This window comes from Pyrus communis, chromosome 15, assembly GCF_041283825.1.
Source record: "Pyrus communis isolate YQ-2024b chromosome 15, ASM4128382v1, whole genome shotgun sequence".
Lineage (NCBI taxonomy): Eukaryota > Viridiplantae > Streptophyta > Magnoliopsida > Rosales > Rosaceae > Pyrus > Pyrus communis.
Genome location: NC_142579.1, coordinates 2,768,532 through 2,790,901, shown reverse-complemented (window position 1 = coordinate 2,790,901; position 22,370 = coordinate 2,768,532). Strand labels below are relative to the sequence as shown.

Sequence of the window (22,370 nt, the reverse complement as noted above, 5' to 3'; positions counted from 1 at the left end):
TTGAGATAATTTAGACGTCATATAAAGAATGTGTACTATCTAGCATTTCTCTATTAACTGGATGTCAAATAAAAAAATTAAGAAGTTTCTTGAAAAAACATATATAAAATAAATTTTTAATAACTTGTATTTTAATTTTTTTTTTTTTTTTTAATTATCCATTTTTCTTATCTCACACTAATGTCGATAAATTTTTCATCCAAAATAACCATGCTCAAGTCACATTACTTGCATTTATGGTTTATTACGGACCTTTTCAACTCCCTACAACCCTTTTCTCAAGTTGTTTTAGGGCAAAATTTATTAGGCTTTCTCGTTAAAGTTGAGAGACACAACAAAAGCTTGAGACAAAAGATCGATAGATGATGTCATAAATCATCATGACTTAATTGAACACTTTTACTATCCTAAATGACACTTAAATGACGTACTTTTTGCTTACATGAACAACAGATTGATGCCAAACGACAAAATTCATTTCTATATATATCTAGAAGGGTATAATTTTCATTAAGAAATATTCTTATTTGTTCATATAAAATTTGTTAATACATTTGTCATTCATGATTATTGCAAGCAAAAAAAAAAAAAAAAACCATCCAAGTGCAGTCGGAAAAATAAAATTAATATTTAAACTTAAGAGGGGCCAAAAGTGTAGGAACTCATAACTCAATGGTAGTAAAATATCAAATTATAAAATTCAAGGACCAAAATATTACTGACCCTAAATACATGGGTGCAAAGTGAAACTGTTTAATATTTTAGGAGTCCGTTGAGCAAAGAGAGAAAAAGTGCCAAATCTAACATTTCACGGTACAACAACAACAACAATGCCTTGTCTCATTAAGTGGGTCGGCCGTATGTGAATCTCATTTGACTTTCTCACTTTCCATTTGGTGTCCCTCACATATTCTGATTCCTAGCATTAGTGAATCACACGTTGGTGGTCAGAGAAAAGTTGAAATGCTTATGCAAGTTCTCTGGCTTCTGGAAGTGTGGACTGCCGTGACTAAGTCATCAGCTGGTTTTTTTTTTTTTTTTTTGAAAAAGAATAAATAAATAAAGATAAAGAGTCCACAATACAATTAGATTCCACTTGAAATGGTTGAGACGTGATTTACAAAATGTAAACATTATCTATCTTTCTAATAAAGATAGAATCCACATTGTAATTAGATTCTACTTGAGATAATTTAGACGTTATATTCAGAATGTGTACTATCTAATATTTCTTTATTAAGTGGGCGTCAAATAAAAAAGGAAAGAAGTTTCTTGAAAATACATATATAAAATAAAATTTTAAGCAACTTGTATTTTAATTTTTTTAAAATTATCCATTTTTCTTATCTCACACTAATGTCGATAAATTTTTCATCCAAAATAACCATGCACAAGTCACATTACTTGCGTTTATGGTTTATTACGGACCTTTTCAACTCCCTACAACCCTTTTCACAAGTAGTTTTGGGGCAAAATTTATTAGGCTTTCTCGTTAAAGTTTAGAGGCCCAACAAACGCCCGAGACAAAAGATTGATATATGATGTCATAAATTGACACTTTCACAATTTGCAAGTGCATATCTAGCTATTTAGCCCTTTTCTCTTAAAAATCGACACTTCTGCTATCCTACATGACACTTCAAGGGACGTATTTTTTGCTTAAATGAACACCGGATTGATGTCACACAACAAAATTCATTTCTATATATATCTACAAGGGTATAATTTTCATTATGAAAAATTCTTAATTGTTCGTATAAAAATAAACCAACAGAGTGCTAAGTCGTAAAAGTAAAATTAATGTTTAAACTTCAGAGAGGTCAAAAGTGTAGGAACTCATAACTCAATGGCAGTAAAATGAGAAATTATAAAAGTCAAGGACCAAAACGTTACTGACCCTAAATAGATGGGTGCAAAGTGAAACCCTTCAATATTTTAAGACTCCGTAGAGCAAAGAGAAAGAAAGCGAGTGCCACATCTAACATTTGGTCACAGTACTACACACCATTGTGCTTGGTTTTGCATCAAAGTCTTCCGTTAGCACCAAGAGGGGAAAATACTCGACTCAACCTTGTACATTACACGCTTTTTGCCTCTTTCATTGATTAGAAGTGTATTCAAAAGGCTGAGGTGGGTGAGGTTCCTCATCAACAGCCATGGTCGATGCAGAATCCTGCTGTCCGGTTGCTGATACACCACCAGCTGCAGATGCTGTAGAAGACGGAGTGTCGGTAAGTGAAAGCACCTCGGGCTCAGTAGGTCGCAGGTCTTTCAAGAGAACAAATCCCGAAGGTGCTAACTTAATTGGCACGTATCTACTTTCTTCCAGAAATTTGACATATTTCTCCTGAGAAGGAACCACCCTAGCAGGGTTCGTTAATATCTCAAAAGAAGGCTCAGGCTCTGATTTCTTTTCCGCTTGGCCATCAACCTGGCAAAAGGATGGATCAGAAACTAAAAGACTGTAAAGTACATGGTTCTAATCATAGTTCCTTTTTCTTCCAATAGTAACCACTGTTTGTGTGTACTGTGTATAGATAAACAACTTGATGATTATGGAATATAAACCGAGCAACTTTCGGAAGAAACATAAACCGTAAACATTGAACTTTCTGAAATTGCATAAGAGGAAGGGGTGAGACAGGACTTACCTGCATTGAATCCCCACCCTTCTCACTTGATTTTCCTTTCTCAGTATTTGCTCTGGAAGATGAAGCCTCCACCCCGGATAATTTTCCAGCATTTGCCTTCTGGTCTGCTTCTTTCTTGGCCTTAGCTTTGCTGGCCTTTGCTGACGTTGACAATACAGCAGTGGGGAGTTTTACAGCCGATGTGGCAGTTGGCACAGTGGTCGGTTTAGGATATTCAAACAGCGAAGGTTTTGCATGTGACATGAACTCAAACTTCGGCACTTTCAGGTCAGAGTTCAGTCCTATCAAAGCTGTTGGTGAGAATGCCAAGCTTATGAAATAAATGAGGGGATACCAATACCAATACTGGCTGAAAACAGCAAGGCCGACAACTGCGGTGACCTTATCATGTTTTGTCTTAGAAAGTAATCTTATGGTCACGTTCCTTCCACCAGCATCGAGAATTCCAGAGGCCAAGATTGCTCCCATTTTGCTCATGGTGTCCTCATGCTTATCAAGAATAATTTTCTCCAATTGCCGCCTATAGTTAAAAAACAGAACCAAAAATAAAACAAGTTAACTTGATTTTCTAAATTTCAGACATCATTGGAAGTAAATGATAACTATATTTTATCTATATATGACTCCATGCTGTGGGACTCAACCAATGTTACGGTCCAATGTTCTGAACAGTCCATTTTCTAGGTCTCCATCAAAAGTATCATCGCGCAATGATTTCAATGTTTATCACAACAATTCATCTATTTATTTGATCACAGTTAGATAACTTAATGACTTTCAATTTGGCCGACTTTTGGTAAAGATGATGTTGGATGGAAACCTAAAAAGTAAACGGTTCTAATCATTAGACCGCATTGTGGCTGGATCCCACAACGTTATCCCTAGAAATTGCTCATAAAAGGAATCCCTCATATGAAGCCACCCCTATGGATAGACATATACATAAATATACAATCAGTCTTTCCAAGGATTAAATGGTTAACAACTTCCAATTCAGATAAACTTTTTCCATAGAGATCTTTGAATGGGTACTCAATAGAAAGATGGTTCAGAATACTGAACTATAATGAAGGGTAAGCCCCACAAGCGATCCCCCTTTTTCTGCAAAGCTAAATCCCTCCTTCAAAGCTCCCGATGTGTGTGCTTGTTTGGTATATGTATACACGGTAGAAAGGGACAGTAACCCACTTAAAAATTATCCATAAAATTGCAAAATTCAGCAAAATTGGAAACCATTTCACCATTTCATTATCATTGTGAGCATTGCAGCACATTATGGTTGCTATTTATTTTGTCTAGATAGATCCTAATGATTTTCAAATTGGTTAGTTTTTCCTATGGTTGATCCTTGAAAAGAAAACCTAAGAAATACAGTTAAGATCATTGGCTTGCACGAGATGTGTGTTTAGAGAGAGAGAGAGAGAGAGAGAGTGAGAGTTGGAAAAATACAATAACGGTACCTGAAAACTCCTACACGAGAATCACTGGCTTCACTTATCTGGACCATGACCATAGCCATTGCAATGAGAGCACCTTGGCGCACAAAATCAACAACATCTGAAGTCAGAGGCTCTAGCAAAGATATGGCCTCACTCAAGCCAGTACCAGCACAGGAAATGCCTACTGCAAGAGCAGCACCATAACGAACATGCGGGTTGTAAGACTCAGATAGCAGGGAGACAATTCTCGGCGTCTGCAGTTTGTGCAATTTTGGAGATACAAAGGCATCATAAGCTAACAAAAAATAAAATAAAATAGGGCAGCAGCATCAAATTGATTTGGACAGAGCATAGCAATGGACAAATAAGAAAGTACCAACCTGCTCTGGCTCAGAGTACAACACAAACCCAAGTGCTAGAACAGCAGTCCTCCTAACATCATCACTCACATCAGACACAGCAAAATGCAGCAGCTGACGAATGGCTTTGTTGTTTGCTGTCCCACTGTAGGCCAATGCCAAAGCATACATACCACCATAACGTAGTATAGGATCTTGATCCCTTGTCATCTGCTCAATTAGCGTGTCTGCTTCTTCTTCTCTTCCATATACTGTCAAGGCAATTCCCAATGCTAACCCCCTGTAACACATTATACAGTTAGCAAAGACCTTAAGCGTATTATACCTACCACAGATCACAAATTATCATGCTTTGCTCGATAAAATAGTATAGTATAAGTAAAAGAATGCCGAGAGGCAAGAATAAAAAAGATAAAGCAATTCTCTATACCTGATGATCTTTTCATGTTGTGTCTCATGTGCATAAACAAGCATCTCTAAAAAGATAAAGCAATTCTCTATACCTGATGATCTTTTCATGTTGTGTCTCATGTGCATAAACAAGCATCTCACTAGCCTTCTCACTTGCAGTTCCAACCATAAGCAAACCTATACTAATCCCAGCAGCTTCACCCGCAACAGCACTGTCAGTATACAGCACATTTTTAATGTCATCATAGATCTCTTCGTCAGCAGTTCCTAAAGCTGATAAGCCAAGACCTAAGCATGCACCATGTTGAATAACCTGCATCAATAGATCTCCCATTAGAAAAATTTGGAAAATACCAAATATGCACAAAAAGGTATCATCACTGATTTACAGAGTACACACCTCTACATTGGTACTACGTAGGCTATCACGGAGGAATTCTTTGATGCCCCCGCCATGGTTGGCATGAATAAGACCCAAAGCATACAGAGCACCGCCTTCTGAGTACGGACTGCCGCCACCACCACCAGCACCACCCTGAGGCAAGTAAGGTGCCATCAGAGATCTTCCTTGCTGCAAGTGGCCTCTGTGAATAACACCTAACCCTGCTGTCGCACTGAATTTTGCCCAATTTGTGGCTCTGCTCAACCAGTCCTGACAATTTAAATTGTTGTTGTCAATATTGATAACAAAGAAATATGCCAATGGAGACAGTGGTCAAATGAAAAACTTAAGAGATGTGCTTTACCAGATTCTCCCTAAGAAATGTGTCCACAGTCGTTCCAGCATGCATAATTGCATTAGCATAAATAGTTGCACTATGGCATACACTATTTCTCATCTCAACAGACTGCTTTATTGTCTTCAGAATAAGAAGATCAGACCTATATGCAAATTTCAAAACACTCAAAACACTTTTCCACCACTCAATTCAGAAGAAACAGAAGTTCTGATGATTGCATTAAAAAACAATAGGGAAGAAAACAGAAGCCTCACTTGTTATGACTGTACAAAAATTGTAGAGTCAACTGTATCGACATCTCGCCAGACAAAATTCCTTTAATTTTTGTTAGCCTCTCAGAATAGATCACTTCTTTTGGATCTTCAAGCACGCTCACATTAGAAGTAGAACCTCCATCTGTCATTTGAACATCCTCAGGAGCAGAACTTTCATTTGTTGCAGCTTCACTGGCTTCTGGCTGCGCAGCTTCTGATGGCTGAGGCTTGGGAGGTGAGAGGCGATTTCTCACACTTAAGAGAAAAGCTTGGTGTTCATTCTCTATGAGATCAAAGGCTACTTGATATGCCAAGAGCGCATCGTCCTTGTTTTCAGAACGCAAAAGCTTTTCCAATATGCTTGCAACACCTTCAGGTTCATCTAAGAACATGAGACACTGACAAATGCTCAAGTAATCTGGAGAAGGCAGTTTCTGATACACATTTACCAGAAGACGAAGTACCTGTCACACAGAATCAAAGCAGAAAAAAAAGTCTCACACCCCAGAATAACACTTGTAAATGCATGACTTGATTCAAATAACCAACATCTGTAAATGCATGACTTGATTCAAATAATCGACTCAGCAGAAAGCATTGAGGGGTAAAGGATTGGGTGCTTCTCTCCATCAAAGGATTATAGAACAAATCAACAAATCATATTTTTACCACTAAACTATAGCCACTACAATCTAATTAATGTATATAAACGAACCTTTTGTCAAACAAGAAAATTGGCCATAATGAAGAGATAGGATCATCAGATAATCATGAAAATTAGAGCGTTAACATGTTGTATCAGAGACCCCAATGAGATTAGGAAAAGAAATAGAATCCTTTGAATTTATATAACTAAATAACAAGTGTTTCTTGCCAGAGGTTTTTGACCTAGATGTCTCGACATCACTACTCAAGCTATAACATGCATGTATTGTGCAAGACTACAGAGTCCCTTCTCTCAAAGTGTGAGAAATTATCAAACATGACACTTGAGGAAGCATAATAAAGAAAATGAGACACCAACAGGCCACAAAAAAAAAAAGACAACAGACAATTTCCTATCAAATCATCTGAAAGCCTTTGGTTTTGGTTCCAAACCAGTTAAATCCCCATCTTTCTCTAACATCAAGATTTAACTTCAGAGCATGTAACCTGGCATACAGAGGAAAGAAGAAAGAAGAGAACACCTCTAAGATTTATAACCTAGCTTTCCTACATAAGAACCATGTAATTCGTCCCATCTTGCATGTGTACCCATCAAAACACCTCCAACTGAGTGTTGGAACACATTTCCCAATAATTTGGCAAAAAGTAACCCAACATTCATATATCAACAAAGAACGTCCAAAAAGGAATTAAAATTTGTCTTCCAGGTGTACTACGACATTGTTTGTAATTACCAAATAAGGCTTTTCTTTCACTCAAAACTCTAGTCCTCAATATCTACTGGAACATCCAGAACACCATCATCAGAACCGCTAGAGCTCTAAATGATTTTCTCCTATTTTAATTAACTCCACGTTATTTAAACGCAATATTATATGAATACAAAATTATTATGGAACAGAAATCTAAACTACATCATGAACGTGCAAACACATGTTAAAGCTATGCAATGTACTGTACTATCCATGCACACCTTTGTTATACATGTATCATACATCTTTTTCTTTAAACACTGCATTTCTGTGAACTTCTCAAGAGAATAAAAAATATATAAACTTTTAAAGAGAACAATATAATAAGACACAAGCCGCTTGGCAATTAGCTTTTTTATAACTTAATTTTTATTTGAACAAAAAAGTTTAAACTTATAATTTGTGTAATTTAAAAGAATTAGACAAATATAAAAGAATTCAAAAAAGTCAGTAACCACCCACAATGTGTGGAGTGTGTAACTTATTTTAAAATTTTAATTCAAAATTTTTTCAATTCAAAATGTTATATGATTACTATTTTGTCCTTGATAATTAAATTCTCATTTTGTAAATGCCTGATGGCAACTTTTGGTATTATGAATATTTCACCAAATTACCCTTCTCCCGTTATACATAGAGATGATACTTTCCAGTTTAAACAAATCTTCCATGTTATAGACATATATAGCCTCAAGAATCAACAAAAGGTAAATGCTTCTACTATCCTTATATCAACGTGTTTAACAAAATGTTAGCCAAAAAAGGAGATATGAAGTCACACATTTTCATGTTATCAAAAGAATCAAATGTATTTAAAAGTTACAAGCCAACAAGGTATCATCTTACCTCACATCTATATTCTCTAAGATTAACAAAGGAATGAGAGACATTTATGCAATATGACAAAGTTCCATGCACATTATCACTTTTTGTGATTGCTTCCTCAAGTATATCCAATCTTCGGCATTCAATTGCAATCCCCATAGCCTGGTGATACTTTCCATCCATGATACACCTAAAGGGGAAAACAAGTAAGAAAACCAAAGGTACTGAAGTACTGTTTTTAAAGACACTAGGGGCCTGCATACTTATTCAGCATTCTCTCTACAATTGCCTCCAATCTAGGATCCACATTTGCTGCTTCAGTACTTGATTCTGCTGCCTTAGACTTAAGACTGGCATATTCGTCTATAGCTTTAGCTGAGGAGGAGCAAACAACCAAATATGTCATGTAAATAAATTGTGGTTGTGTATCCTCAAAATTCCATACAAATCCACCTCTAACAATACTAAATTGGAGATGATGTTCTACTAGATCACAAAGCAAAGTTGATTATCTAGTTTGAGATATCTTCAACCTGCTTGCATTGTCCTTTCACAGTTTTCTAACCCTCAAAGTACATCGTAAATTCTACTTATCACAGTCTTCGCTTACAAAGTGAAGTCAGTTTTAATACCTTAGAGTACCATACTTACAAAAATATGCTTACCTAGAAGAGTATGGACATAATCAGAATCCTCTGACACGTCAAATAACGCACTAGCTCCAAGGGCATAGGAGAGTGAATCATTAAGTTCACCCAAATAATAGAAAACCTGGAGTGAGGAAAAAGATCATGCAAACAAAAGATTGAAGTAGTTAAGCTTACATTCCAGAAGAAAATAGGAAATTTTGCACCCACAAATGAAAAAGAGACACACGAACTTCAAATTTAACCAGTCAGATTGCATGCAAATACTTAGTATTACGAATTCATTGATGTTTTTCAAGAATTTCTTGGTTGTTCGAAGGAAAAAAATGCAACTTTACAAAATTCGGCCTACAGGGCCCAGGTTGCCAATAGACTTTCCCAACCTTATTTGTGTGCAAAATTGCAACCAAATTGATTGATTGGAAAATCATCTTCGAACTGCCACACTAATTCCAAAAGGTAGGCTGCACAGTTTTTACCTTTGACACAAGCAACGCCGCCAGTTGTCTTTGATGTTGATCAAACTCTTCATCTTCATACAAACTTTCTCTGAGAAACAATAAGACATCTTTATAAGTATTTTGTTGGCTCATATATTATTATTCATGAACCTAGTCTGATTATTCCAAGAATATATCTCAATGCCTCCAAAAAAAATTCCAGGAACCATTGACTGATCAAGATTATGGAGGGAGAAAGAATCAAATAAGGAACACCCTGCCACTGCCAGGGGCACTGACTGGACACTGGCAACGAGGAGCAAGAAATATTCGTCCTCAGTTCCTCTTAAGTATCTGGAAAATCAAAGTTTTCGAAAATAACGCAGAAAAACTTAGTTGCATTTCTCCATGTTCGTTGTAATATCAATCCAAAGTCTAATTTCTCAACACTGCCTTAAAAGTACAATTCAACTGCCCAACGCCGAATTGAAGACAATGGAAACCCCATTATCTGCTTCCATAGCCTACTCTGCCTAAACCATGATCTCAATTACTCCATCCTACACAACGCTCACTCTTCCACCAGCACCCACAAAACAATTGCAATCCAACACATAAATCCAATTCCGTTCTCATTAAAATAATCCTAATTTCATAACTGGCACTAAGAATTGAAACCCTTATCCCATTCGCACAAAATCGAAAACAAAACAAATTATTCGAGTTCACACGTCCTTTCAACTACTCAATACTCCAAAATAAACACACACACAAAAATTCAAACAATTCTTCTCAGAACAAGCCAAAACACTAACCCTAAATCACAAGCATTCAGAAAAAAATTAAGAAAATAAATGTGTGTCAGAGAGAGAGAGAGAGAGAGAGAGAGAGAGAGAGTACATGATGGGGACGCTGGTGGAGATCTCGGGCCAAAAGTTGTCGACCAAGTTGTTGAGGTTGGACAAAGCGTGGAGCTTGAGCAAAGGATGGGACTCGTTCAGCATCGCTAGTAGCCCACCGGCCGAGCTCACCAGAGTCGCCATAGCTACACCACCGTACACCGATTAACGCAATTTCCGATCGGGTTCCCTGCGATTCGCGTTTTGCCAGACGCAGATTCGAAACCAACACTCGAATAATAAAGATGCAGAGTGCGGGTTTACTTCTTTTTGTTTTTTTTTTTGTATGAAATTACTATCAACCCCCTGCATGACTTTTTGTTACATTTAAACCCTCAAATTGTTGAAGTAAAAAAGTAACACTGGCATGACAGAGAGGACGTTGTAGGAAGTAACTACTAGACGGATTGAAATTTTTCAAAAACTCGCAGTAGTCGAGAACATAAAGAATGATTTATGAATGTCACATAGATGGTTAGAATCATTGTAATGAAATATAACCTATAAAATGTGTGTAAAAAATATGTGTAAAAAACGTTTTCCGGATCATAATTTATATTTAAATACACAGTCAATGAAAATTAAATATCGACAACATATCAATAAAATATCAATAACATAGTGAATAAGGATTAACAAAATAACGATCAAATATTAATGATATAATTGTTGGTGCCGTAATTCCTTCTGCATTTGTGGTAAACTCTGTGTCAGTTTAAGATTACTTTTGACAAGCTTTGAGTAGGCCTTCAGGCTATCTTAAATGAGTTTGTTTTAGGTTGCTTGCTTGCGTTACAAGTAATTCAACTTTGTGATCAAAAGGACTGTGCCATAAAAGGGTTATATATATGTTAAGTTCTTTTTTATGCCTTGGTGACAAGGACTTTATATTTTCTTTATGTTAATGGCAAGAACCAAAAACTGATTAGAACCCTATGTCAGTTTGCAATTTTTATGTAAAGAGAATGATAGAAAGCAAGACAAACAGATAGAAAAGTGAAAACCTGAATGTAAGGGCAATGTAAAAGCTTGTCAAATGTTAATCGAAAGAACAATAACTTGCACAAAATAATAACTTCAAAGTAAATGATAAATACAAATATTCGAGCGAAGTCTAAACTTATTCGGGCAAGATCAATTGCCCATTGACGTGAGTTCTTACAAGTACAAGATGTGTTTTGGGAAAAGAATTTCAATACAGGAAATTGATACTACAAAGAAAGTAATAGAGCTATAAAAGTAAGAGTGTTTGAACTACAAAAAGGAATGTATGAAAAGTAGGCTGCAAAGCTTTCAAATTTTTTTGTGTTGAGTTGAGCTTGAGTGTCCTTGATCTATCTTCTTCCCTTATGTTGCCTTCTATAGAACCACATCTTTCTTCTAGAATATACATTTCCCTGTCAGTTCATTTCCTCTGATTGAAACTACATAATTGCCATTGTAAAATACTTTTCTTCTATAAACTCGACTGACCATTCTTGCTTCCGTGTGGAAGAGGGTTTTTGCAGCCCATAATTGCCACGTCATAAAGCACTTTTGAATTTGTCGGACTTCGTACTTCCATTTGCCTTCAAATTAAATACCCATCAGTCTTCAAACAGAATTCAGTGGGTTGGGCCTTGAACAGACCCATGTTTTCAGCCCAAACAAGGAGTCCCATTTTTGTAAAATCACATACATACCCTTCCCAAAGACATTTCAGCCCATACAAGAAGTCCCACTTTTGTAAAATCACATACATACCCTTCCCAAATACATTGCCAAGCCCAAATTATCAGGGCACAAACCCCTTGGCAGAGCAGAACAGAAGAAAGCAAGTACAAGCATAACCACTTTCTGATTGTGGTGAGCATTTGTGGAACGGGTACCCTAGCTGTCTCCCCTCCTTAAATTTTCCACAAAAAGCATATAACACAAATTCCACAGATTAAATATCTACCTGCCTACCATAATCCACCTCCACGCATCAATGTCAACCATTGCATCCATTTTCATCCACACGTTCATCCACGCGCCATGTCTCGTGTGGGGCTTGACACTCTCTGTGACATTGAAGACACCGTTATTAAACTTATTAGACCATAAAAACGCTGACGTTGGAGCAGTCCAGCCTTACATACATATGTTACCGACCCTACACGTAACCTGCACGTCATTGATACTCACTCACCGTTGATTTACCAATTATACAAAATCAAGGAGGAGCTATAAGAGTTTGCAAAACACATATTTCATTTTGGATGTTATCATGTCATTTTCAGAACGCTTTAGATCGTAGTTTGACGCATATCTTTTATTTTAAGGGAAAATTATAATTATTATGTACTCAATTTAATCATATCACAGGTTTAATGGATATTGCAATATTATGTACTCAATTTAACCATGTCATTTTTCTGTCTGAAGCAAATTGAGATTCCACCATAAATCAATTGATAGTATAAGTAGCATAACTTATTTATAAGCACATGTAAGATTCATCTTCTCATCAATGCGAGGATTTATTCGCAACATGCTCTCTCACGTATGACAAACTTTCAAACCTAACATATGGACAACACAAACGGATTGACGTGGAGCAAGTGTGAGCCTTAGGCTTCACACTTGGGATAACCTGGTTATGATACTATTAAAAAGTTATTAATCTATCACACATTATGTACTATATTATTAAAATATCTTTATTTTATTAGCACAAAACATAACATTGTGTTCATGCCGTATAAATCGTTAAATTGTTCTCAACGGTTTCATTTTCTTGATGTGGTGCAACGTTGAAGTGAGAAGAAAACAAAAGTAATAAAGCAATAAGTTAGTGATGGTCTGAGTCGCTCACTCCCTCAAGTGCTGTCTCCATCTTTTTCCTCTTTCCTTTAATATTGAAACTATCAATGCGCTGATTTATTCTTAACACGTTTATTTACATGTGATGAGCTTTCAAATTTAACACGTGAACAATATAAATGGATTGACATGAAACATGTGTAAGCGTAAAGCTTCACACTTTAAACAATCTATCTAGTTCTGATACTATAAAAAAAATTAAAATTTTATCACACGTGACGTAGTATGTTATTAAAACATATTTATTTTATTAGCACAAAACACAACAATGTGTTCATGTCGTATACGGTGTTCTCAACTGTTTCCTTTTCTTGATTTGATGCAACGTTGAAGAGAGACCCTCATGAGTCATGACCGTCTCCATCTTTTTCCTTTTTCCTTTTTTTCATTCTCCAAATATTGAAAACTATCAAAAGCTCAGAGAGAAAAAGAAGAACGGACAGAAACAAAAATAGAAAATAATTCACTTTTGGTATTATTTTAATAGCAGTTAAGCAAAGCAAAGAGCTGAGTTTGAGTTGAGTGTGAGTGTGAGTCCAAAGCAGATGCAACGGGCAGCCGGCGGAAGCAGTGGCGGCGAATTGAGTCGAGGAGGAGGCGGACTCGGGCGGTTCAGCTCCGCCCCAGCCACATGGTTAGAAGCGCTGCTTGAAGAGGACGAAGAGGACCCACTGAAGCCCACCCAGTGCTTGACTGAGCTTCTTGCTGACAACACACCTTGTACGACGGTGGATCCAGCGTTGTATGAGGCTGCAGATGGGTATCTTAGTCGTCAGCATAGCTCACCCGCTGATTTTAATGGCGGCGGTGGCGGGTCGGGGGGATATTTCTCGGGGTTTGGAATTCCGGGCCACCTCGACCTTGCGTCGTCGTCGTCGTTGTCCCCAAACAGCTCTTCTTCCTCTGCTAATAAGAGGGTTCGGGAGCAGCACCAGTTTTCCTCCGACTCACATGTGGTCAGTTTTTTATTTTTTATTTAATATATTGTTTGGTTATTAATTTGTTAATCTGGTTTAATTCATTAATTAATCAAAATTAAAATTTGGTAATCTGGGTTAATTTGTGAAATGGCAGAAAGTGGAGGAAGGTGGGTTGGAGGATTCGGTGAGTTGCAGGGTGAGGGCCAAGCGTGGTTGTGCTACACATCCCAGGAGCATTGCTGAAAGGGTTTGTAATTATTTCCATTAACGTAACTTAATCACTCGTTAACTACACACTAATTGCATATATTTCTCCAGAATTTTGAAAGTTGTAGGAATTTATTTATATTAATTAGTAAAGATTTCAAACTTAACTTTGTGGGTTAATTCGTAATATTATAGGTCCGGAGGACTAGGATCAGTGACCGCATAAGGAAGCTACAAGAGCTGGTGCCCAACATGGATAAGGTACATACATACACCCTCCAAGATTCCTCCTTTTCAGTTTCCTTTTTTCGTTTTTAGTGCCGTTAGGGCGCGCCGGTTTTCTACACATTTTGGTTCTTCTAGTTCTGCAGTGCAGACATACTTGAAACAAGTCTTAGGGCGCCGGTAAAGTATATGATTGATGTATTCATTACTATATAATAAACCTTTACATATGTTTTAAATCTGGGCAATAACTATCTAGTTTAAGACAAATTTTTAGAATCCGTAACACGACTAAGTTGCATCAACTTTCCTTTAAGCGTCGTGGATGCTTGTTTGAAAATTACATCAATGTAGAAGATGAAAACGGTTGGTGGGTAAAGGATGCTTGTTTGAAAAGTACATCAATGTAGAAGATGAAAACCAAGGTTGGTGGGTACAACACCTTTCAAGTATGTGTGGTTTCTACAAAAAAATTATCCCCGTGATAGGTCATCGGTTTATGAAGGGTTCTGCATCAAATTTAATGGCTAATAAGCATTTAAAAGACTTCTTGTGTACTTTCGTATTTTGCAACTTCTTAGTTTTTTATTGAGATGCAAAGTTATCATGATCTGCAGTAAACTGTAAGCACCCATTGTATTTCAAATTAGCACTGTTCTTATTTTGTCATCCTGGGGGTTAAATTCGGCTTCCAGCTAGTGAGATATGTTTGGAGCTTCTGTATGATCAGAATATTAAATATATGGTCAAAGATAATGGCATACTTAAAAATCAGGAAGCGTGATTCGTGATTAAAGCTTAGAAAATTTAAATCTATAAGGTTAAAAACTTTTTTGGCGCTCTGAAAAATGATATGTAATTATGCTTCTTGCCATCAACATAGGGTAACAAGTTAGGACTTAATTTTACTGACAAGGACAATCTCCTTTAGATAAGAAAAAGTCAGTCAAGAAAATTACAATAATATGACAAAAGTACAGTAAAACATTTTTCCAGATAGAGGTTGCAAGTACTCTTTGGCTTGGGAGCTATTTAGATAGAGTTTCTCTACACACGGTAATCATTGCTATAATGCTGATGTGATATCAATGCTTTTATTGCTTCAAACTGAATCACTTGAATCTCGTATTGAAGAATTTGAGAGAATGAAATCCTTTAAGAGAGTAGCACTTGAGCATTTTTCATTGTATGGGACAAATGTTATGTGAGGGAATAAGTTGCATGGTTGCGGCCTGCGGGTGGAGCCATTAGCAGAGAGATTATTGAAAAGAATATGTATAAGTTGGTGAACATAGTGTTATTTGGGCCGTTGGTCTCACTTGATTATGGAGAAAGTTATTTAGGGAGGCAAGGTTGACTTTTATGATTGATTCCCTAGTCATGCATACTTTATAAACGAGAGAGGTTGTGCCTTCAGTGGAGCAGAAAAGGTGCAAATATGATGGAGCTGATGCATTTTGAACATTTTTGTATAAAGGAATGCAAGGATTTTGAAGGAGTACGAGGAGAGGAGGTATCCTTTTTGTGGGGACGAGTGTGTTGTTTGGCATTATAGTGGGCGTCGGTTTCTAAATAGTTTCTGCAATTTATTGAGATTATCGTGTGTGATGAAATTTTTACTTTTCATAAATAAAATTTCACCAGGTGACCAATAAGGAATGCATGGTAATTCACCCTTGAATTTTTACAATTTATTGAGATTATAGTTTCTACATATTAAACTTGAGTCCCATTCTCTTGGTCGCCTGGTGACCAAGGATGCATGGTCACTCGCCCTTGATTAGATATCAAGGGTTGAGATTAGAACGTTAAAGGCATATCCAACCCTTGATATCAAATTCAAGGGAGAATGACCATGCATTCCTTATTGACCAGGTGACCAAAAAACATTTCTGTATAAAACTCTGTGTCTTTAGAATCCCATACCCTAGAATTTGTAGAACTATCTTAAAACTTTGCACAAAGAATAGAAACAAGAAGATATTTTGAATAACTTCAAAATCTGAAAATTGTGTATGTGAATTTTGTCAAAATTTATCATGTGTTTATGAAACTAAGCGGACAATAGCTTACAATTGTTTGATGGGGTGCTTCTGTTGATTTTCCTTGCAGCAAACTAATACTGCCGATATGTTAGACGAGGCAGTGGAGTATGTGAAGTTTCTTCAGAAGCAGATTCAGGTATTATTCCTCTGAGGAGACAATTGGGAAAGATTTGAACGGAAAAAATTTACATTAGCTTTTCCTTTCTTGCTCCATCTTTTGAATAAGATGTTATGTCTGTCTGCGGTGTAATTGAGGTAATTGAAGGGAAGTTGCATACTAAAAAATTCGAAACATGCCAGGAACTTTTGGAGGATCAACGCAGGTGCAAATGCATAGCTAAGGAATGATCAGAAGGTACCCGAAATGCCTCTTACTGTCCTACTGTTTAGTGTAATTACTAGATATATTAATTTCAGCCAAGGTTCATCATGCTGGTGGCCTGTTGATAACGATTCCTAAGAGACTTACCTAGTAATTCGAGATACACCATTTTCTATGTTGCATTCTTCTGCAATATATAGATGTAAGAGTGCCATACCTAGATTCCATGATTCCGCGCTTAGCTGCTTCCACTTGGAAAAGTTCAATCAGTATGATTTTGGTTGTCGCTTCCAAGGAAACAGATTATTATTGTAGTTGTACATTAGAATGGCAAGATTTTTTATTTTATTTTGTTCTTAACACGCTTCATGTATGCATCTGTAATGTTTACTTTCGTGTATCTAAATGTTTATATTCATAAAGTTTTCTGTTCCGTGATGGAGCTATATAATTAGTAAATCGCTTGTGAAATTCTCGGAGCGGTAATTATATTCAGTTACCTTGTAGCATAGTGATATTGAGATTCGATGTGTCTGTTGTCATCGGAATAAAGGAGGATTCAGGTGAGAGACTATCAACCTGCACATGGCTGATGATTGTTTTAAATACCACAACGAAGCCTTATTCCACTAAGTGCAATCAACTGTATGAATTATTTGAAATCAGCCAATTAACCCCCCCTATCATATTCAATGAAATTTCATCAACTTTGCCATCAAATACTGGCATGACTTTAACCCTCAAGTGGGAATCGGGTGCTAGGATTTGACGGCAAAGAGGATGAATTTCATCGAATCTAATGGTGAGGCATTAAAATTGGCTAATTTCATATAGCTCAGGGAGTTATTTTACCAAAAAAATTAGTTTTAAGGGTCAGTTTCAGCTAGAGTAATAGTTTAGGAGGTCTAACGGCAGTTTAGTCTTTTGGAGCTTGATGTACAGAAGAGAGCATACGCTAGCTGTTGGCTCGTACATGAACAGAAATTTGTTACCATAATTAGATGATTTCTGATAATTTCAGCAAATTGCACAAAGTTTGGAATAAAAACCCATATAGAGTAAGAAATGTACGGTCTATTCGATAACTACTTAGTTTTTAGTTTTTATATTTTGGTTAGATATGAAAAACAAATACGAGGGAGAATGAGAGATGAATAAGGAATATATGATGAGTTGCGGGAAGGATGCGGAACAAATGCACATGGCGATCCTCATTTCAGTAAGAAAAGAAAACTTCATATGCATTCATTTGTTACAAGCCGTAAGTATATAAAACTAAAATTTTGAATTAGACTTGCGGAGTTGGTTAAGAGTGTTTGCCCTTGCGCAACTCGTCTCGAAATCCAAATGCGAAAATGCGAACCCAAAACTTGCACAGTTATGTAATGCTACTAACAAAGTTGACCAAGTTTCTGGTGGACGAACCAGTCTCTCCCAAAGCAGCCAAAGCCATCTCCCCCATTTTCTTGCACCTCTCTCTAAGCAATCTTCCTCCTTCCGACTCCATCAACTCCCTCACTCTCCTCTCCACTTCTTCCGCGTTCACGAACCCATCTTCCTCATCTCTCTGCTCCACCCCGATCGCCATTTCCATGTCCGTCACCAGAACATTCCTGTTCATCTGCTGCTCCGCGTAAAGCGGCCAAGCAATCATCGGCACCCCTGCAACCACTGCTTCCAGTACCGAGTTCCATCCGCAATGTGTCACGAACCCACCAACCGATTCCTTCTTCAACACCACCACCTGCGGCGCCCATGACTTCACTACCATTCCCCTGTCTGCCGTCCTCTCCAAGAACCCTTCTGGCAACACAGCCTCCAAATCAAAGTCGTCAACTCCATGGACCTGCTTTGTTTTCTCTTCAACCGGCGGCTTCTTTACCACCCACAGGAACCTCTGCCCGCTCGCCTCCAAGCCGTTCGCTATCTCCTTCAGTTGAACAGCCGGGAAGGATCCCCTGCTTCCGAAACAGAGAAACAGCACGCTTCGTCTTGGCTGCTTATCGAGCCATGACAAGCAGTCCTCCTCCTCGGCCGCAGCTGCATCGTTACTCAATTCTTTCTCTTCGTCAATCAATGGACCAACGTAGTACACAGGCGGAGTTGGCCCATCAGGAACACACAGGCCTCCAGCAATCGCCTGGAGGATAGTAGGTGGCTCGAGCTCTTCGAACGTGTTGACGACGATTCCGTTGGATTTGGGAAGATGTGAGCAGAAATAGATCATGTCCGAATAAGCAGGGTCGTTCCGGTCGAGCACCGGTTCGACCATGTGTATAGCCTTCAGAGGGGACTTCCATCCGGGGAATTCGAAAACGGTGTCGCGGAGGTCTTTGAAACTGTCGGTGGTTTGCTCATCGATCTTGGGAAAATACAAAAAAGCAGCAAGAACTGCGGCACCAGAAGTGTGGAAGTAGTATGTTGGGATGTTGAATTCCTTCCCGATGGGAAGAGCGGAGGTGCAGAAGAGGTCGATGACGAAGGCGCGAACGGCGGCGGATTTAGAGATTTCTTGGAGGGCACGGCGGACGTGGGGATCGTTCTGGCGGATGAAGTCGAACATGATTGCGGCGCCGCTTATGTTTGGGGTAATTTTATTGGTGACGCGAGGGAATTGGCAGAAGGAAATGGAAGGGTGGGAATGGGAGATGCGGCGGATGTAGGCGGGGATGCTAGTGGTGTCGACAACGCTGCCGCAGGTGTAGAGAATGGTGATGGAGAATTTGTGGGGGCCGTAGCGGTGGACGATGAGCTTGCCCAGCTCCACCATGGAGACGATGTGCCCCATCCCCGGAGCTGCGTACAGCACAATGGCGTCTCCCATGGCGGCGGCTGCGACTGCTGGTGGTAGTTATGATTTGTTTGTGTCGCGTTTTGTGCTGCAATTTGAAGTGATTAGAGAACAGAAATTCAACTGAAGAGAATTAATGTTGGTGAATGGCCCGTGCGCCCCAACCAATTTGTTAGGAGGAAAACAATAAGTCTTGTTAGGAGGAAAACAATAAGTCAATTAAAAAAGACAAGGAAGTTTGGAAAACAATAAGTCTTGTTAGGAGGAAAACAACAAGTCAATTAAAAAAGACAAGGAAGTTGACCATGATTTTTTCTTTTTCTTTTTTTATTTTTTTTTTATAAGAAAACTGGGAATTGTATTACCCGGGCTAAGAAGCCAAAACAGGGAGAGCCTACCGCGAGGCAAGCAAACATCACAACAAAAGAAAAACCGGACAGTAGAGGGAGTTACAAGGAAGACATCATAGCCACGCTACTCCGTTGCCCATGATTTGTTTGTCCTTCTATTTTTATTTTTATTTGTTATCTTGTTTTCTAATATAGTATTACGATTGGTCAAGAGATGTGCCACGTATCTTTCTTTTTAGTCATGAATTGAACAAAACATTTGTGGATTAAAATTGTTAAATTCATACAACTGTCACTTAGTTTAATTACGATTGTCTCAACTTTTATTTAGGACTATTAGGGTGTGTTTGTTTCCCTTCACTAGGTCTCACTGGACTAACAATTAGTCCAATCCCTTGTTTGTTATTTGTGTGGACTAACTTAAGTGGGACTAAGTTTCACTCACCCGGATTGGAGGCCTCACTAAACGGTCTTAGCGAGACCCCCCAAAACTCATGGGCCTGCTAAGAGCGTCTCTCTTTCACGTTCTCGTCCTCGCCTTTCGAAGCTACTCAATGTTGTCGTCTTCCTAGCATCCTCAACCATTTTCGACCGCGATGACGACGACATCCAATAAATCAGAAACGCCTCTCTCTCAACGCACCTCCCCTTCACGATCTAGCAACCACCAAAAACCCTAAATCCCCAAATCAGATAATCCTTCGAATTCCCACTCAATCCCTATCAAACCCTAATCGAATGGTCGAGCCCTAATGTTCAAAGATTTTGCCTTTTTTGTTGGAAATTTTTTTGTTATTGTGATGAACGTTTGGGGTTCTGGATGCATGTTTGATTCCAATTGTGGTTGTAGAAAGTCCGAAAATTAGTTGATTTTATATCCTCCCATCTTAGTCTGACACTGCACCAAACGTTTCACTAAGTTAGTCCAACTTAGTCTATTCTAAGCCAATCCAGCTTAGTTCCTGAAGCTAATTCAATCTGAGATAGTTCGGTGCAACAAACGCACCCTTAGATGTTGCAGCAACTGCAATCTGGTTTATGTTGCTTGAGATTAGGGTTTTTTTTTTGTTGTTTGTTATCGCAGCATACGAGCCTAAGTTTGTGAGGATCTCTCGTTGTATCTTGGGTTCCTACTCTCACTTTACTTGGGCCCTTTACTTTATTTGTTGTTATTTATTGGGTTCCTTTTGGGCCTTATGCTAATTTTTATTGTAATGAAAGTTCTATTTACCAACAAAAAATGTGAAAACATAAGAGCTAATCGAGTTTCTAGAGAGGAGTGAGGATTAAATCGAGTTTTAGAACATAAAGTGCAATCAAACCTAGTTTTATGAGGCGTAGCTAAATTAAACTTATGTTATTACATTTTTACCCATCCACATCAGCTACTTTAACAACTATTTGACAAAATAAAAAATAAAAACATAGTAAAGTCGAACGAATTTTAACCTTTAAAGAGTAAATTGTGACTTTTGTATTATATTGAGTGTATGATCAAAATTAAATTATATAAAGCGTAGCTAAACATAAGTTACATAACCCATACATTTTAAGTTGGTCAAATTTTTTTATATTCATTTTTTAATATACCTTAAAGTAATTATTAAATTATTCCAATCTAATCTTTTTACTAACGGTAACTCCACCCCTAAAATATCCCTAGGCTATTACTCTCTAAGTTATTGAGGAAGGCAATTACTCTCTTTAGTGAACATTAGTTGTTAAAGTGCATCTCAACCTGTAAACTAAATAACATAGGCAGTATTTAAACATTATTTTTTTTATAAAGTAATATAAGATAATTTTATTATAATTTTGGATAGGAGTGGCTCGAACCGTCTTCCAAAGTTCTCACAACTTTTGCTCATTACTCGTAATCAGGACATGAGTGGCTTGACCCCTACATCACACAATATAAGATCTTAAATGACTGACCAATCTAAACTTGCATTATTAGTCATTTTTTTTGCAAATATGAAAACTTTGAGAGAAAGATTGGTTGAAAGTACTTGAAAATATTGAATCGTGGTATAAGGTGGAAGAGCATAGTTAGGTATTTAGAGGAAAAAATTATAATTTTTTTGTATTTTTTAATATATTTTTTAACTTAATTAATATGGACCGTTTTATTACAAAAAAAATAAAAATTGAAATCCAACAGCTCAGATTGTGACACGTAATATAACGGTAACAATTCCAATTTTTTTTATTTTTTTCAAGTTCAGAAATTCTAATGGTCTAGATTGTGACACATCACCTAGCTGATAGGGTTGAATTTTCAAATTTTTTTTTACAGCCGGTGGAAATCCAACGCCTTAGGTCATGCCACGTCGCTCCAAAATCCGGAGTCGTTAGTGTGCCTGCACGCAAACCCCACTCCTGAAATCGTGTCGGCTGATGCACCTTAACTCACGAGTGTAATTCACGCACTCAACGCAATAATATATATATATATATATATATATATATATATGAAACATGACTAACGCCACATCAGCTTGACATCACTACGCCTCAGTCTCTGGGTCAGTCAATTCAGGCCTGGGCACTGTGTCGGGTTTCTAGGAATTAACAGAGGAGTTG

At 37.6% G+C, this 22,370-nt stretch overlaps 3 protein-coding genes across 4 annotated transcripts; 1 reads left to right on the top strand and 2 right to left on the bottom strand.

Moving 5' to 3' along the window:
* Positions 1 to 1,779: 1,779 nt before the first annotated feature.
* Positions 1,780 to 10,388, bottom strand: LOC137710671 (26S proteasome non-ATPase regulatory subunit 1 homolog A). Its single transcript, XM_068449766.2, has 13 exons — positions 10,085 to 10,388; positions 9,224 to 9,293; positions 8,763 to 8,868; positions 8,361 to 8,472; positions 8,119 to 8,287; positions 5,855 to 6,318; positions 5,607 to 5,742; positions 5,261 to 5,512; positions 4,953 to 5,173; positions 4,471 to 4,729; positions 4,112 to 4,344; positions 2,652 to 3,171; positions 1,780 to 2,431 (listed from the first exon to the last, which is right to left on the bottom strand). The coding sequence occupies exons 1-13, from the start codon at positions 10,225 to 10,227 to the stop codon at positions 2,099 to 2,101; spliced, it is 3,018 nt and encodes a 1,005-aa protein (XP_068305867.2). The 5' UTR covers positions 10,228 to 10,388; the 3' UTR covers positions 1,780 to 2,098.
* Positions 10,389 to 13,329: 2,941 nt separating this feature from the next.
* Positions 13,330 to 17,079, top strand: LOC137711675 (transcription factor bHLH80). Of its 2 annotated transcripts, none has more exons than XM_068450939.2 (5): positions 13,330 to 13,883; positions 14,002 to 14,094; positions 14,250 to 14,315; positions 16,392 to 16,460; positions 16,625 to 17,079. In XM_068450939.2, the coding sequence occupies exons 1-5, from the start codon at positions 13,473 to 13,475 to the stop codon at positions 16,670 to 16,672; spliced, it is 687 nt and encodes a 228-aa protein (XP_068307040.2). In that variant the 5' UTR covers positions 13,330 to 13,472; the 3' UTR covers positions 16,673 to 17,079. The 2 variants fall into 2 exon arrangements, with proteins under 2 accessions (XP_068307040.2, XP_088541243.1); XM_088685117.1 differs by having other exon boundaries at positions 16,590 to 16,813.
* A 752-nt stretch (positions 17,080 to 17,831) lies between these two features.
* LOC137739853 (UDP-glycosyltransferase 88F3-like) lies at positions 17,832 to 19,944 on the bottom strand. The gene has a single exon (XM_068479580.2). It carries the CDS (start codon positions 19,468 to 19,470, stop codon positions 18,025 to 18,027), a length of 1,446 nt encoding a protein of 481 aa, XP_068335681.2. The 5' UTR covers positions 19,471 to 19,944; the 3' UTR covers positions 17,832 to 18,024.
* Positions 19,945 to 22,370: the final 2,426 nt, after the last annotated feature.